The 18,119-nt window shown below is 23.3% G+C and overlaps 4 protein-coding genes across 4 annotated transcripts; 1 reads left to right on the top strand and 3 right to left on the bottom strand.

Annotated features, from left to right (window-relative positions):
* Nucleotides 1-4,096: 4,096 nt before the first annotated feature.
* Nucleotides 4,097-6,668, bottom strand: LOC128962472 (uncharacterized). The gene is made up of 6 exons (XM_054308846.1): nucleotides 6,660-6,668; nucleotides 6,502-6,609; nucleotides 6,200-6,421; nucleotides 5,822-6,142; nucleotides 5,657-5,751; nucleotides 4,097-4,630 (listed from the first exon to the last, which is right to left on the bottom strand). The coding sequence occupies exons 1-6, from the start codon at nucleotides 6,666-6,668 to the stop codon at nucleotides 4,135-4,137; spliced, it is 1,251 nt and encodes a 416-aa protein (XP_054164821.1). The 3' UTR covers nucleotides 4,097-4,134.
* A 719-nt stretch (nucleotides 6,669-7,387) lies between these two features.
* On the bottom strand, nucleotides 7,388-8,552 carry LOC128962471 (uncharacterized). Its single transcript, XM_054308845.1, has 3 exons — nucleotides 8,378-8,552; nucleotides 7,765-8,309; nucleotides 7,388-7,630 (listed from the first exon to the last, which is right to left on the bottom strand). Exons 1-3 carry the CDS (start codon nucleotides 8,550-8,552, stop codon nucleotides 7,418-7,420), a joined length of 933 nt encoding a protein of 310 aa, XP_054164820.1. The 3' UTR covers nucleotides 7,388-7,417.
* Nucleotides 8,553-8,679: 127 nt separating this feature from the next.
* Nucleotides 8,680-10,384, bottom strand: LOC128962470 (uncharacterized). Its single transcript, XM_054308844.1, has 4 exons — nucleotides 10,171-10,384; nucleotides 9,846-10,087; nucleotides 8,889-9,785; nucleotides 8,680-8,715 (listed from the first exon to the last, which is right to left on the bottom strand). The coding sequence occupies exons 1-4, from the start codon at nucleotides 10,367-10,369 to the stop codon at nucleotides 8,680-8,682; spliced, it is 1,374 nt and encodes a 457-aa protein (XP_054164819.1). The 5' UTR covers nucleotides 10,370-10,384.
* Nucleotides 10,385-12,124: 1,740 nt separating this feature from the next.
* Nucleotides 12,125-13,119, top strand: LOC128962149 (programmed cell death protein 5-like). The gene is made up of 5 exons (XM_054308500.1): nucleotides 12,125-12,401; nucleotides 12,490-12,586; nucleotides 12,670-12,761; nucleotides 12,819-12,890; nucleotides 12,955-13,119. Exons 1-5 carry the CDS (start codon nucleotides 12,303-12,305, stop codon nucleotides 13,006-13,008), a joined length of 414 nt encoding a protein of 137 aa, XP_054164475.1. The 5' UTR covers nucleotides 12,125-12,302; the 3' UTR covers nucleotides 13,009-13,119.
* Nucleotides 13,120-18,119: the final 5,000 nt, after the last annotated feature.

Genomic DNA, 18,119 nt, shown 5'->3' with positions numbered 1-18,119 from the left:
CAAATGATTCATAATTAATGATTTGGTATTAAAAAAATAAATTGCTTTTATATAACAATTCAAGAATATTTGTATTGTGTTTTATTTTACACTTTAGATAATTTTTGCCTTAATTCTAATTTTATAAATAAATTTAATGCTAAAATAATTTTAATTATTTTTTTTTAAATTGAAAAACAAACAATGAAGAAAAAACATCATTTAAAGTAAACTCTAGAGATTTACTATAATAATATATTTTTACTTTTTTTGTTACTTATTATTTTTAAGTTTAACGTTGAGTTTTTTTGCCAATAAAAATCTGTCAAAAGTTTAAATTCAAAGTAATTAATTTTTGGTATAATATAAATGTTATAACTTATATGAGACAAACTCTGATGTTTTAGAGTTATTTTTCTCTACACTTGCCTTCAAATTGAATCCAATTCTCTGATCAATCTTTTCTTATATCAGTACTTCCTCTTCCATACTCTCTATTAATGTGTTATTTTAGTCCGGTTTGCAGTTTCTTAACTTTTTTTGTTTTATATTTAATTAAAAATTTGATAAATTGTAAAATTAAATCCTTTTCTAAACTAAATTAAATTCCTGTAAAAGAAAACACTAATAATTTTTATTTATTTAATATTTTCAAATTAAATTAGAAAACAAATGTTGCTTACATTGAGAGTGTTTGTCGTAATGTGTAATTTCATTAGAAAAATGAGTGACTCTATTATTAATGAGTTTTACTTTTACAACAACAAAAATATAACAATTTATGAAAATTTGATGATTTATTTTAAAGGCGGTTATAATTGCTTTTATACGGACCATTAGTTTAGTATTTTTGTGCCATTTTTTGTCAGTAGAGAGTGTTATCATAAATGGATAGGAAAGTAATTTTTAGATTTTTTATTATTATATTTTTATTTTTTTGAATAATGCAAAAGTTATAAATTGAGAGCTATATTGACGAAAACACATTAAACTTTGTTGTGTTCTAAACGCTAACTGTTATGTAAGTCTTAAGACTATATAATATATTTGAAAAGTTAAACTAAAACTCAACTATTTTAGAATATAATCAATTTTTCTTCACTAGAAATCCATTAATTTATAATCCAATAAAAATTTTTCGTCAATTCTTATTACATTCAATGCATGATTTTTGATGGCATTCACGAAATATAAATAAATAACATTATATTATATTATTTTATGTTGTGTATTATAAAATTAAATTTAATGCAAATATAAAACATTGGATAATTTAATTTAATGTAAAAATTTGATTACTCACATGAACTTTAAAATGTTCAAATTTTTAAAAATAACAATTTTTAAATTTTATAAGCTTATATTTTACATAAAAATTATTAACTATTCAACATATGGTCTATTTTTATAAATTAAATTATTTATTAATAATAAGTATACCATGTAGCGATACGTATATTAAAGTTGTATAAAATTAAAACTATAATTATTTTTAATAAACAATTTTATTTAAGCATTTAAATATTTGTAATTAGAATCGTATTAGAATTGTATTAGAATTATACATAATAAACATAAATTTATCATATTATATTATACATACACCAAGTTAATACTAAATATAATTTTACAGCTTTAAGATAAGTTTTAATATAGCTTCAATTTGAAAATTAATTTAAAATATAATATATTTATCATTACTTTTTTGCTTTTATGTATTTTTTGTTTTGGTTAGAATAAAATATTGAAATATAATATTTTTAAATAGAATATTTTAAACATTTATACTTTCATACATAAATTTACATAAATAATAACTTAATTAGCATTTAATTTACTAATTAGTGTTACAATAGTATTTATATTTAGTTTAAAATTAGTATCAAATTATAAATAAACTTTGACAGTGTTACATATAAAAATGTCTTATATTACAATCTATTAAGATTATTTAATTAAATACTATAATTTGTAAATCATAATTAATTTCACTTTTAATTTAAAGTTTTTGATTTTGATATAATTAATCAAAATTTATTGATCAATTCTTATAGTTTATTATAATGATAGGCATATAGTATTGATGTCATCGCTAAATGGATTCATTGTTAGCACACAGGGGTGTAAATTCCAGTGCCAGTGAATTGGTGTAGACTATAGTTATAGTTTACTTTAAAAAGTTGACAATTTTAAAGGATTTGGTATTATTGTTGAAAATTTACGCCAATCATTGTTGACACCCGAACAAGAAAAAGCTCTTTATTTTTCTTACTTATACTTTTACACTACTTATTGCTATCTTATCTGCCAATAATACTTTCAAATTTAATAGTTTTACAAATTTATTTTCAAAATATTTGTGTTATTTTTTTAAAGCAATTTAGGACTTCTACTCTACAAAACAAACTAACGTTTCATTTACAACAATGTCTTCATTCATTTATATAATATATAATTTATATATATATATATATATATTTACTGTATATATATATATCTACTTTCTCGTTATACTATTACGACTTTAATAATATATTGTATTTATATAACATTTAATTTAGAAATTTTTTTGTACAATTTTGAAAAATTTTAACGATCCCTCAGTGACACCAAACGATTATATTTGACAACATTTATCGATTATTTTTGTTTTTATTTCTAAAATAATCTTAAAATTTTATATAAAATGTTATTATTATTACTTAAAAAATTAATTATATAGAATTATTATTTATTGTAAAGAATATATATATATATATATAATGTATGTTATTAAATTTAAAGCAAATATATTTATTTTAAACAAAACTAAAAGTAAACTTATGTTTTGAATATAAAATTTATGAAATTAAATATATAATTTAGTCAAATATTAAAAACGGCCATTTTGTTGTATTTCAAATTTATTATTTATACATAATTTTTAAAATGTATGTTATATTTATTTAAATTTGTTATGTTTTTCAAATTTTATATATAATCAGTATAATATAAAATAAGAAATTTTATAATTAATTTTAATTTAATTAATTAGTTTATTAATTAATTAATAAACAATATAAAATTTGCCATTATTTTGTTATTTAGTATATGTTATATATTATATTAAAATAATACATATATGAAATTTAAGCAGTAAACAGAATCTATATTGTTGTTATATTTTAATTTTAGGCACAATTTTTAAGTAAATACAAAATAGGCAAAAAACATTAGTTTAAAAATGTGTAATGATTTCAATTATTGACAAATCTATCGTTATTTTATGTACTTCTTATACATTAGAATTTAGCGAAGCCTTGAGTTTATTATTAAAAAAATATTTATATAAATCTTTAGGAATGATTTCGTGCTTATTATGTGAAAAGAAATTTTATATATTTATATAAATATACGAAAAAATGAAAGAAAACTATATATATATATATAAATTTATATATTTGAAAACTTTTTAGAGACGCCTCAATAAATTTTCATTTCATAGTACTCGGGAATTATACAAACATTTTTAAAACTGCATCTATAGCTGGATTTTGATGAGATTCACAAACTATATTGATATTTGAAAATGTAATCTCATATAAAAATTTCTAAGTAATACTTGTACTCAATTCTTACACTGTTTTGTATCCATAAGAATACCATTTTTAGGATCAATATATCAGATATTGTTTTGATGAATAATATCTCACATTTATTGATGGATTCAATCTTTTATTTTTAACTTTTCTCTCTTTATATTATATTTTTTATAAACAAATGGTCATATGTTACCAAAGTATATGGATATCAATATAAATATAGTCATAGATATATATATATATATATTATACCAATATGTCTGTTATTACGATTACAATATTATACTGAAAATGCTGTATTTATTTTTTATTAACAATTTTGATGTTTTTTAAATAAATAAAATGTATTTTTTTAAATAATTTTTTATTTGAAATTCAAGTCAATTTGAGTATTTATAGTATTTTTTTGTTAATTAATTTTTTTAATTTATTTGAATTAATTAATTTAATTTATAATAACTGAGCACAAAAATAATGCATACAATAAATTTATATTTATGTCATTACAGTTAAAATTGAAAGGCAATACAGTTCGGTATAAATAGTGGTCTAATAATTAAATTAAATGATTATGTTATCTGTTGTATGGATTGGATTGAATTGATTGACTGGTTGTGTAAGACGAGGCCCGGGAGACACTCTCTGGTTTTGAGTGTTGAGTGGTGGCAGTGGTGGCAGTGATAGTGGCGGTCGTACTTGAACTCGGATAGTCGTGTAAGTCACTTATGGGACGAGTAATGGGCACATCCACACAACTTTCCCAACAATCCTCTTCAATGCTCGAATGAATCGTATGATGATTGGGATAGTTTGGATGGTTAGAGTGATAGTAATAAATCGGATGACTTCTGAAAAATCGATGCGTTGATGGAGATGTGATCATAATCTTTGGTCGATCACTGGATGTGAGTCCTTCATCACCACTTGACTCTTGAATGCTAGGCTTTGACGACGACCTAAACTTTTGTCTTTTAATATCAGCCGTACTATTCTTCCTGTTCTTAGAATCCATTTCTTTGTCCTCAATTGACTCACAAGACATGAGTTCAACCCGTGATTTATAGCCAGAACTTTAAGCATTTTTAAGAGAATAAAAAATTATTATAATATAAAATTTAAAAAATTTTATGATATACTTGTTTGAAATATGCATCAAATGTTAATTATAATATAAATCAAAATAAAAATCATAAAAATAATGATTTTATTTTAAACTTAATTTCCATATCTATTAACTACTAGACAGCAAATGCATAAATCAAATGCTATGCAATGAGTTAAATAACTTAGAGATAACTAAATAATTATTATATGTAAATTAACTTGTATTACATGCCATCACTACAATAGTTATAATTTTAAAACTAATGAATTGTATAAATTTCTAAAAATTATAGTATTTATAATAAAGTTTTAATTAAAATATTTTTACTACATTTTTATAAAATTATCAATTTTTCATATCATTACCGTAAATCAAAATATAATCTGAACAATGCATTTAAAAAATGTTTTTTAACAACTAGTGTATAAAACATTTAAGGATTTAGTCATAAATTAAGCGATGTTTACCAAACATGCTATTATAAATGCACTACAACTACACTATTTTTAATTATAATCCTCTAAACTAATGCCTCTATACCTGACTTACAAAGCAATTATGTTTTGCATAACAATCAGTTGATGAGACTTTGAGTTTAAATTCAATGAATGAAAATACAAATGAGAGACATGTTTATGATTTGGACGGTGAAGTGTTTTGGGAACTGTTGGTTAAGGATTAACAGCAAAAATACAGTCATGTTTTTCACACTTTTTTATATTTACACTATAATTAGAAAATGCAATTATTGCTAATCTAAATACAAAGCAATGGGATTCACTTATTATACAGAAAACACTAATATTATTTATATGAATTTCCAAACATTTAAAACTTTGAGGTTATCATAATGTGTAGAAAAGCCAAAACAGTGAACTAGGAAAGTAGTCTTTAGTATAAATTTTGCTAATAATAAAACATTTGTAATATTATAGATATACTTTTAAATAATACTATGTGAGAAAAATTTATAAAACTATAAAATACTTACTCAAATAATATCCAAACGATATAATAACATAAACAGAAACCTCCAATCATTACAATACCGATAATCATTGAAAGAGTCAACGGAACGTTTGAACTCTTTATAAAATAATTGTATAACAAATATATTAATTGATAAAAATTTAGTTTAACATAAATGACAAAAAACCTCATTTGAATAGTCATCGAAATATCGGTCACACGAAAGATAAGAGCAAATGCTTGCAATTAAATCATATTCAATATCGCGATAGTCTTTAGCGGATATGACAGAAATCAAGCCTTGAGTGCACTGACGGACCACTGACTGACAGCGACTCTCCAATTGTTTCATTAAATTTGGATCACATTTGGACTCACTTTTTAAATCTGTTATATTCTTTGATAATACCATTGATCGCAATCGGTTCCGACGATTTCGTTTGTTTGCTAATATGACATCACATCTCATTATATCGCAATAATTAGCCAAACAAATTGAATCTTCAGACTATTAATAAAATATATTTGAAATAAATTATTAAAATTATAGTTTAGTAAAACTTGCGTGAAATAAATCTTTTCGATGTTTTTCATCCCAATGAATGGCCAGTCGTTCAGAGCATAGAAAAGTTGATCCACAGAAAGGACAGGTCCATTGAAAACTGAGCTCATCCTCAAACTCTTGTTCATCTTGCGGGTTGGGCCACCACAATAGGTCCCGATGTGGATGGAAAGGACAATCCAATGGCATTTGGATGCGATACCGGTCTAATATAGGCATAAATTTCTAAAAATATATAATTATATATATTTATAATTGTTAATTAATAATTGACTAATGTTTTAGTTTCTAAAAAAATGTTTGACTTTTTGAATAATACTCTTAACGATTCTTGACTTTTCCCGCGAACATTGCCAGAGCAGGTGTTTGTGGTCATACCAACCGACGTGTGTCAACAATACTAGTAATATAGCCTATTATTGATTATATATTCACATATTTTATAGTTTAGTATTTATCAAACATAAATCATTGCTTTTTTAGCAATTGATTTCATTTTAATTAAATATAATTAATTATATTAATATTTTTTATTAATATTTAATACTTACCTCTAAGCATAGATAATTTGAATACATTTATAAAAACAATTTTTAAATAAATTTGTTTCATTTAGTTATATTATCAATCAATTAATGGACAATAATAAATTCATAATTGTATAACAATTTTTAGATTAATAATTTTTACTAGTAATTATGTAATCAAGTATATGTATATATAATTTATTAAAAAAATGTAACCAAAAAAATGTTACAATTAATTTTTGACTAAAAACATCAATATTTTTGTCATAGTGTAGTCAATACGCAATCTCTTTAATAAATCAATAAATTCATTTAACTTATTGTCTATAGACTGTAGTATTTGTTGATTTTGTCCTTAAATAAACATTTAATTTGTGAATAAGATTTTAAATAGACTATAATTAATTCATAAATTAATAATTATCAATAAAATATAAATACTATAGAATAGTAAATGAAATAATTATATGTTGTATTTTTAATATTAAAAATGTATTATACAATAGTATTAATTATTGTTTTCACTTCAATTCAATCATGAAATTTATTAATTTGTGTGAATAGCATCAGATTATTTTGTCAATTTAATTTTTTTAAATAATAATAAATTACATTTGTATTGTACTTAAAAAATAAATTACCGTAATATTTATATTTTACATTATATTTTTTAGGTCTAAATGTTGTAAAAATATTAATATGTAACTTTACAAATAAAAGGGCTGTCTGCAATATTATAATCACCCCATTTGACAATGATGACATAGTATCCAGGTCGTCTAACTTGATATTGTACTCTATATTTATAATTACCTATTGATGTGAACGACGCCTCAATCACATCATCGGAGTCTACACTTTGGACGCCAATCGCTAAATAACTTTTTCCGCCGTCTTTTGTCGACACCTGCAAAATGTTGATAAAACATAATAATCATAATGTTATACAATATTATTAATTATATTTAATAATTACTATATTATTAAATATATTTTTATATCTTTATGAATACATACAACAAACTTATTTATAACGCCCACCTGTCCATAATAAGCTCCAGCGCCTAACACCTGGCATTTTTCGGGATAAATACCCAGATCTTGAACTGTATTTTGATATAAATTTAAATTTAGGTCATCTTCTAGTAAATCATCAAATTTAATATAATCATATGTTGTGGGTCTTTCATTGTTTAGCAATCCTGTATATGACACATATCTACCAACAAAATAATTGCTATAATCAGGAATTTCGTCGTCAATATATTGTCCCGAAAAACATGAGTTTCCAGTTGTTTCTCCAATTATTGATTTGTCGTCACTTTTGTCTAATAATTTAAGATTTGGATAACTTTTACTTTTGCGATATAAAAGATTGTGATTAAACACTTTTATAGTATGACTATCGATACCACTGTCTGTTTGTAAACTATCCGATCTTTTTGTTTCTAATACTTGATCATCAATTGTATCATTAGTTTCAATGCAACCATTTGTTTCATTTGAAATCATATTTAAATTTGTTATCGATTTAAAACATTCACTTAACTCTAACGAATCACTTTTTTCTAGTTTATTACAATCATCTATTGAAAAAAAATCAAAATACTCTTAAAAATTCGTAACGATATGATAGCAACTTTGAGTGACTCACCTAAAAAATAATTGTTTTTGTTTATAATGGATATGTTTTTCTCCATAATCTCACACCTGTTGCGGACATCAACATTGGTTACGATTTTATTATTCTTGTGATTATTCTTACTATTCATGACATCATTGCTTTGATTCAATTCTTTTGTGAAAATTGTTTCCCAATTTTGTATCATATTTTTTACGGGAAGATATGAACGATTGCAGTAATTGTTATTAATGTGTGAACTTATATAAGTTAATGATTTATCTTTTTGTGTATCATTTGAAAACATGTTTTTTTCTTTAATATCATTTTTATAGTCATCTTTGATACACATATTTGTATTTGTTTTTAGTCTATTCGACAATTGGTGAAATTTATCAATTTTTTGTTGAATATTAATTTGCTGATCAATTTCATCGATTTTATTTGATTCATTTGATTTGATTGATTCACATTCTCTTATATCATATAAAGTCGAATAATTATTACTATTTTTTACTTCATTTAATAAAAATTCATTATTTGCAAAATTATTTGAGTCTTGTGTTAAATGATATAAATCGTTGAATACTTGATTGTTACTGTTTTTTGCATTATTGATAGCATTGTCATTGGACTCAATTTTGTATATATCTCTAACAATACATTTGTTGAAGTTGTCAAATGATTGTTGAATACCATTAACAATGACAGTCCTCTTAAGCACTTTCCTGCCGATAACAGTTGCGCATTCGTCCAATGAAAACGAGTCCTTACGATTCAAGGCATTGACCGGGTATTGCAATCCGGGAACAAACTTTGTCGGCGATGTCGAGCCAGTCGTTTGTTTCATGTCTTTTATGGGCTCATTATAGCATTCTTCCACTTTGACAGTATAGGGACTGTTGAGAATATGCTGTCCCTGCCATATAATAGACAGTTTATGTATGCCTTTCATCAATGGTATATATGTGACCACAATTTTATTTGAAAATACTTCATAAAACAAAGGAATTTTAAGTGTATTTTCAGATTTGTTTTTATGAATAAAATGTTCGATCAGTGAAGTGGTCACCACATCGGCTGAGAATCGCTTCTTTGGATTAAATATAGCTATCCTTTCGCTGCACATAGAGTTGTTTGGACCCATTATTTCAATTATTAAATTTAATTTAGGTGTCGGCTTACAAAATATATTAAAGCGAGCCTTACGGGTGCGGACACCTAGTATTAGACCCATTCCTTTAGCAAAACAGGCCTTTTGGTCACTAAATAGCGATTCAAACATTTTGTGATTATTTCCAAACGAATCCTTTTGATCGATGATTGATCTCCTAATAAGTGATTTCATTAGTATTTTCATTGATTCAAATTTGACTCTCGACAGCAAATAAACAAATTTTGCCTCTTCTTCACAGTCATGTATTTCTTGAGATTCAATAGGCTATTAAATATTCAAATTTAATTATAAATATAAAATTATAGAAAAACTCACATAACTTACGGAATCAATATTTAGGTGTTTTTTAATTAAAGACAAACCAAGATTTAAATTTTCAATTTCTTGTTCTGGGTTTAAGAGGTCATATCGGGGACAACTGCCGGGAACGACACCTTCCATAAGAGCACATAAAAGTATGCCATTCTTCCAGTCCTCTCTGAAATTGTTGACAACCAGTGGTTCTCTAAGTTTAGACCGAATCCATTGCAATAAGTTTTTTCGTTGACTCGAATTGTTGTTGATTTCTAGAGTTTAACAAAAGTTAGGATTTTTTATACAGTATATATTAATTGATAAAAATTATATAATATATTATTCTTATACTCACTAGCCTTAACATTATAGATGACTTTTTTTACTAAATTTATAAAAATATCGATTTTAAGCGTACGAATTGACTTTATGTAAAACCATAAGAAGTAAGCCTTCAATAAACAATAAGTTGTTTCTAATAAATTTGAAAATTTTAATTCCGATTCATTTACTATATGTTTGCCATTTTTATTATTATAGCTAATGTTAGGCATTGTTATGTATACTGGTTGACTGTATCTACGATAATAACTATAATCACTCATAATTATTAAATAGTAATTATTGCCAATAAGTTATCAATTATTTTGAGAGGAGGTATTTGTTTTTACAGATCAAATATTAATTTAGGTTTCTCTCTTAATGTTTTAAGTGCTATTTTAATATATATACTATATATATATATACGATAAATAAAAATTTATATAAAAAGTTAATAAAATTTTGAAAAATATCTGTCACAGTGCAATGAATTTCATATTAATAAAATTAATTATTTATTATACCTATTAATGTGTTAATATAACAATTAAACAATAATATGTAGTTTGAAAAATACTGAAATTTATATATATTTGCCATTATTAGTAAAGTTGTATAAACTATAAGATAAGTTATCTCTTAAGATTTGCGTCAATAGTTGATCACACATTACACTTATTTTAAACACAACTATCATTTATAAATTAGTTATTAATAGTTACATTTATTATACTTGACTACTTGTTTTTATGATTTGATAATTTATATTTATTTTTGGCAGTTTTAATGTAATGATTAGTTTTGGCAAAAAAAGACAAATTTGTAGAAAGTTTTTAAAATAAATTGTCGTCTATGGGATCTTTATGTTAATTTTGTTTTCTCGATATTAATTATTTTGTAACAATACATTTTGATTACACGTAATAGTTAAATATTATAGTTAGTAGTATTTTAATTAATAATTAAAGTAAAAAATTAATGTTTTTTATTATATTAAACTAAAAATATAATTAAATGATTAAGAAAATTTTACAAAACTATAATTTTATATATAGGGATCCCATTTGTATGTATATACCGGTATGTATTGTCTCATTAATATATTCAATAGTATTACAATATTTATAGATATGAGGATCCCAGAGTACAGCATAATAATTAAGTTAATTTCTATCGAAATTTATTTTTGAGAAATTTTCTCATTGAAATTCATTAGAAATTTCTATTTGCCCATCACTAGTAATGATTTGAAATAATTTCTAATTATGATAATACTTGATATAATAATTAATTTCCGTACTTTCTTTATAAAAATAAATAATAATATAAATAATTTTTTATTTATTTAATTTTTACAGTCTATTTTTATAGATACATTATAAAATAAAATATTCAAATAAAATTATAAATAATTTATTGTTTATTTAATATGTTCAATAATTATATTAATATTTGCATTATTAACACAATTATAATTTTCTTATTATAATTATTTATTATACAGTATATCATCCAAAATAATATTATCTAAAATAATTATAACAAATGATTTTATGTTTTGAGTAATTTAACCTAGACAATTTTCTACAATAATTTATATAACGGTATATTTAAATATTGTAATAATCAAAATCTATAGTTTTAATTAAGTACTGATAAGTATTTTATACTTTAATTTTCTATTTATATATTTTTTTTTGATAACATAATTACAATAATAATTATTAATCATTGATTAGTGATTTAACCAATCAGTAATTTTATGTACATTTTAGATAAATTATAATTAAATACTAAATTTTGTCAAATAAAAAAAACACAAATAAAAAGTTAACTAATTATACCATTATATTATATTATATTCATTATATTTCCAATTCAAATGCCACCAAAAAAACAGTCTCCAAATGGACGCGAACTCACATACTCTGTCTGTTGTGTAAATGTTATGAAGTTTTATGAAGTGATAGCTATAGTCTATAGTCTAGAGATGTCGTTAAAGTTTTGTCAAAAATAGATGACATGTTTGTGTGAAACAGTGTTTTATTAATACTTCAAAACAATAATTATCTCAATCTTTGAGTCATTCAATGAGTTAACAATCAATTGTTTATCATTTATTTGATCCCATATTTGTGTTTCATTTAACACCAAACAAGTGACTCAATGAGCGACGACTTGGATCTCGAGGCCATTCGTGCCAAACGTCTTCAGCAGTTACAGCAACAGCAACAACAACAACGAAGTGGTGGCAAATCTGATGAGGTTTGTGCCCAATTGTCACCATTAATGGATCCAATGTATTGGATTGTATTAATTGATAAATGATTTACTATGATATATGTATCGTCAGACACAAAGGGAAGCCATCGCTGAACGCCAGGCCAAAGAGGAAGAGTTCAGAAACAATATATTGTCACAAGTGTTGGACCAATCGGCCAGAGCTCGCCGTATGTCTTATTTTTTAGTGATTTGTTGATCCATTAAAGTGATGTTTATTAACCTATTGTTTGTTTGATATATCGATGAATAGTTAGCACACTATCGGTGGCCAAACCAGAAAAAGCCAAAATGGTTGAGAATCTGTTAATACAAAACACACGAATGGGAGTCATCCGGAGTAAAGTCTGTTATTTTATTTTTTAAGACATTTATCATTTGTTTTGCTAATCTATCGAACAGTTATCTGAAGATGATTTGATTGGACTTCTGGAGAAAGTGAGTGAACAGACGTCCAAAAAGACGACCGTTAAAGTAGGTGTTGACTCATATTTTGATAATTAACAACTCTTTGACCACTTGTTTATTGTTGAATCAGTTTGACAGACGAAGAACAGCATTGGATGACTCCGATGACGAAGACTTAGAATAAAACAGTGATTGTGTTGTTGTTTAGACCATATTATCGATAATAAACTTTTTTATTTGTATTACTAATTACTCTTATATTACTAACATTTTACAAAAATAAAACTTCAATTATGAGATCATTTTATATTATATTTATGTTTTGCTTAAATTTTATTAATATTTAAGTTTTATTATACAAAATTTAATATTATTATTAAAAATTATTTATATTTTAATATATGATAATTAGAAAAGATTAACAATAGTTATGCTCTTAATTTATAAATATTGTTTTGCGTTGATTGCAATACTAATTTTGATAAATTTAATATTATAATTTGCAATAATTAATATGAGCCAATTCATCATTAATTAATTACTAATAAAAACATTTTACTTTTAGTTAAATGTACTGATATATTGCTTTTAAATTATAAACTCAAAATAAACATTAGCAATATTGCAAACTATATATTTTTAAAATTTATTTACTAATCGATATTTGATATATTTTAGAAAATTAAGAGATAGTGATGTAAATATATACTATAGTTTAGTGTATAATACATTTGCATTATAAAATAAATTAAATATACAAAATGTGAGTAATGAACGACTATGGTTACCAAATAAAAGTTATAAACAATTAAAAAGAGGAATTTATATTAAAAGTACAATAAATTAGATTTAATAAGCTCTGAATCGTTACTTTTTTCTGTTTATAATTTAGAATTTATTTGAAATAATATATTATTTGTTTTTAAGAATAAAACTTTTATTCCGTAAATATAATTGTCATTTAATGACTCACTCACTCTGTAGACAATTATTTGTCACTTACCGTATGTACACACATATAGTCATACTTCAAAAATCACATTTACCCCCAACACTGGCATAAAATGTTAACTAAATCCACATTTTGTCCCATAGTTTCACATTTAATGACTGCAACTTTTTCCGCTTACAAACCGTACATTGAAATCAAGTGCTTTTATAAATATATTGTTAAATCGATTCAATGCATAAATATATATTGCATTGCATTTTGTGATTCATTTATTTGGTCCATAATTTCATTGGAAGACAACAAATATTAAGACTATATATGATATAAAATGAATCGTTTATAGCATTCTTCACATTCATTGCTTTTAATTGACGCAAAAAAAGTCGACCAATGATTCAATAGGTTTATCACAAAATTGTTTCATATATTTTATTAAATACTTTTGTATTAAACAAATACAATTACATTGTATCATAAAATCAATTATTAAAACTTATAAAATTATACTATAGTTTCAACAAATATAATCATTTTATTTATTATAAATAAGTGATGAAATACTGTACTTACAAATGATGGACTCGAAAATGAAATTATAATAATTAAAAAATAGTTTTCTATTTATTTTTATTGTAAACTCAATCAATAAGTTAAATACAAACACGAAAATAGTTAAACAAATAACCAGTGATTAACTTTATATTTAGAAATTTTATTATTATTATAATAATTTATGAAAAGAACCATGATACAAGTAAATCACACATATAGACTAATATGTATAAAATATTATTAGATATTATTTATATGTAGTTTTATATTTTTGAATTACTTAAAAATTATTATATTTAGACTCTAAACCATACTTTATCAACAAATTAGTGAATTTAATACAAGTCTTTTGTTACTACCAGTGTTTTAAATGTGGCAGGCATAAACAATAGATGCCAATTTTGCCAAATTCCTACCCTGCCTCTGCCATGCCCTGGGCATCTATTTTCAGGTGGTGACACCTATTACTATGATTTTATATTATTTATTTATTTATAAAACATTGTTTTATCTATATATTTGTATTCCTTTAATTAAAAGGTAATATCATTGGAAATAAGTATATTAATTGTAAATTTAATTAACACGCTAAAAAAAAGTAAATTACATTATTTTTATAAATACAGTTGCTTTTTAGCAATTTAAATTGGCAGGCAAATAAAATAGATGCCCAAAATGCCAGGCATTTATGGCATCTATTTGGGCATTGCCAGGGCATGCATTTATTTACTTAAAACCCTGGTAATGACTGAAACAGTTGGCGGTATTGTAGATATAAGTAGTTTTAGACGAGTGAAGGAGTTGGCAAAATCAATATTAATTAGAAACCAAATTATTGGTTAATCTCGAAAAATGTCAAACATTTCTTAAGATCCAGAAATCACAATTCCGTTGGTTTTTTCAATCACTGAGAATGTGATATTCAAAGCATTTTATTGAATACAACCGACAAATTCAGATCTCAAAAGACAAGGATGTCTGTAACGAACGGTCTTAGGCTAAACAGTTAGCACTCGACTTGGGGTTCGAACTCAGATTCAGATCACTGCCAGAGATCGACATTTGTAAAGAAATCACAATTAGTAGTAAATGTTTAACAATTAAATTATATGAAATTAATATTTAGAAAAATTTTAATGTTTTCAATATTACGCTAAAAAATCAATTAAATAATATTTTTAATTTTGTATTTAATAAAATCATTTAAAAGGATAAAAACAGTACTAAAGTTTAGTAACAAAGTAAGTATAAAATAGTATATTTGTAATCATTTTTATATAATAACTAATTTTATAACTAATACTAATTACTGTATCATAAAAAATAATCCTAAAAATAGTTTTTAATAAAATCATATTGTGATAAACCACTAATAACTATGCAATTAATACTGTAGTTATTTTAGTATACATTTATTAGTAATAAATAAAAAATTTAATTAAATGAGCCGTAATAATATTTAATAAAATAATAACATCCTTTAATTTTTTTATTAATTGATAATTCCGTTCAATAATGAATATTAAAAATATAGTTTTGTCAACTTTTTATACATTTAACCCATAAATGACTTATAAAAACTTTGTTGCTTTTTTAAAAGACATTTGACTTATTTTAAATTAATTATTTTAATTTGTTGTTAAAAATTCTAAGTAATATAAATTATTAATATAATTTATATTAATAAAAACTTATTTAATAACAAGTATTTCTGCATTATTTGTTTTACACTATTATGTACAGTATATGACTAAGAAATTTTTTTAATAAGGACGTCATATAATTAATTAACAATATATTAATGATTATTAATAATAATCAAGTAATACCATATTGTCATTACGTTAGTATATTTATTTGCATTTAATTTGTTGTAAATAATATTGTAGCTTAATATTATTTAAATATTTAAAATATAAATTTTTATAATAGTAAGTATACTTAATGTAAAAGGTTTGTTATTACGAAAATAAAATCCATTTACAAAATTGTATTTATTTTAAAAACAACTATTACTTTATTACAAATGTTGAATATAAAAATCTCTTGAAAATAATATCTTTTATATCTTTTATATTATTTTATATATAATAAAATGTATTTTAATATATAGTATTATATATGCTGGTGTTATGAGTATAATTATTATTTATAATATAGCCTTAATTTATAAAACTTGTGTTTTTACAATATATAATATTATGCTGAATGTAATTTATTAAATAATACACAATTAGTGTTACAAAGAGTATATTTAGCTCTTAATTAAGTAAATGATTTTCAAAATATATCAAAAAATGTCAAATTTATTTTAATGATACTTAATTATATATAATATTCCACTACTGTTTTATAATAGTAATTGTTTTGTAAATTAATTAATTATTCAGTTGTAGAGAATTACATGAAATGATTTTTTGATGACATTTTTTAAGGGCAAAAGTCTTCAAACCACAAATAAGACATAAAAACGGATTGTCATTCAATAAAATTATATACTGGTATTGTTGTTAGGTTTTGACGTTAAAAAAGTTTGTTGTGATAATTGTTTAATTATTACTAATTATCCATGTTAACTTTAGTAATAATTATATTAAGATATTAATAAATAGAAATTTTTATTGTATTTAAGTTATTACTAATAATTTTTTTTTTTAAATTTGTAAATAGTAATTAAGTTTTAAATGCAATAATATAGTACTACAGTATGTCCTCTTACGTTAGTCTCGACGTGTTTTTACCATATATTTAGCATTTTTATGTTACTATTAAATATTAATTAAATAAATTTCAAATATTATTTTTATTTCAATCACATGTTTTACAATACACTCATTTTTCCGTCTGAAAAGTGTAATATTTTTCACAAATAAATTAACATTTTCTAAGACATCTCTGGTTTTTTTAGTACAATATCTGTTTATTTTATAACATTTTAATGCAATAATTGAAAAGTATTCGTAAATAATGTACTCTATGTTGATATCGATCAAATTTAAGGTTTACAATTTTATTAATTGATATTTTACTAAATTAATACTGTATAGCGTATATGCAGTGATTGATACTTTTTAAAAATATATTATTTATATATTTTGCAATATTCTGTTTCAATATCGTTTAAATTAAAAGATTAAAGAACGTTTAAAAAATAATAACTTTATTTAATTTTCTATAAGACTACTGTTAATGAATAGTTAAATATTTTACAAAATGCATAATAGATTTAAAGTTTGTTTATTACTGTCCATAATTTGTAATCAAAATGAACAGTTGTTTGATGACTTGAAATATTATAAATCATATCTTATGTAAAGCTAGTATGTAATCCATTGGTGTCTCAAATGTCAAACTTTGTGGATCTCATCCAAACTTTGCAAACAATTGGTAGAGAAAGAGGGTATTAGCACTTGTAATCAGTGGTAATGTCTTTAAACACTATGTCCCTGATATGCCTTTTTATTCATTAATGTTGTTATATAATGGTTACGGTATGTCTAGTGTCGTACATAAGACTGTGCGCTTGCGTTAAGCGCCAGAATCATTGTACACAAGAGACTGTTAGACTGTCAGTTCATTTGTGTGATGCGTGCCTCAAATGCTCGACCAGTGTGTGTGTATATATATGCTGTCTATTATTAAGCACTGGGATGTCAAAAGCTGGAGCACTGAGAGATACACACGGATTGTATGTATAAATATACTGTATATACAGTATTTTGAGAGTGTAATGGCAACAACACTAGCATTAATACCATTGTGTTTATTGAACTAATATTCTGGTGTTTATT

This window comes from Oppia nitens, unplaced genomic scaffold, assembly GCF_028296485.1.
Source record: "Oppia nitens isolate AA-2021 unplaced genomic scaffold, nextdenovo-longstitch-racon4-pilon3 scaffold6_pilon_pilon_pilon, whole genome shotgun sequence".
NCBI classification, from domain to species: domain Eukaryota; kingdom Metazoa; phylum Arthropoda; class Arachnida; order Sarcoptiformes; family Oppiidae; genus Oppia; species Oppia nitens.
Note: the sequence above shows the minus strand (reverse complement) of the source record. Positions and strands in the feature narration are given on the sequence as shown.

Coding starts and splice junctions, on each gene's coding strand:
- LOC128962472 (XM_054308846.1), bottom strand. Junction 5,752..5,821: donor TCGATGACTATTCAAATGAG/GTTTTTTGTCAT, acceptor TATTTTATAAAG/AGTTCAAACGTTCCGTTGAC. Junction 4,631..5,656: donor ATCGTTTGGATATTATTTGA/GTAAGTATTTTA, acceptor AAATGCTTAAAG/TTCTGGCTATAAATCACGGG.
- LOC128962471 (XM_054308845.1), bottom strand. CDS start 8,552: ATGATACAAAATTGGGAAACAATTTTCACAAAAGAATTGAATCAAAGC. Junction 8,310..8,377: donor CAAAAACAATTATTTTTTAG/GTGAGTCACTCA, acceptor TTTTTTCAATAG/ATGATTGTAATAAACTAGAA. Junction 7,631..7,764: donor CTGGAGCTTATTATGGACAG/GTGGGCGTTATA, acceptor AACATTTTGCAG/GTGTCGACAAAAGACGGCGG.
- LOC128962470 (XM_054308844.1), bottom strand. CDS start 10,369: ATGCCTAACATTAGCTATAATAATAAAAATGGCAAACATATAGTAAAT. Junction 9,786..9,845: donor AACACCTAAATATTGATTCC/GTAAGTTATGTG, acceptor AATATTTAATAG/CCTATTGAATCTCAAGAAAT. Junction 8,716..8,888: donor CACAAGACTCAAATAATTTT/GCAAATAATGAA, acceptor ATTGTCGAATAG/ACTAAAAACAAATACAAATA.
- LOC128962149 (XM_054308500.1), top strand. CDS start 12,303: ATGAGCGACGACTTGGATCTCGAGGCCATTCGTGCCAAACGTCTTCAG. Junction 12,587..12,669: donor CCAATCGGCCAGAGCTCGCC/GTATGTCTTATT, acceptor ATCGATGAATAG/TTAGCACACTATCGGTGGCC. Junction 12,891..12,954: donor CCAAAAAGACGACCGTTAAA/GTAGGTGTTGAC, acceptor TTGTTGAATCAG/TTTGACAGACGAAGAACAGC.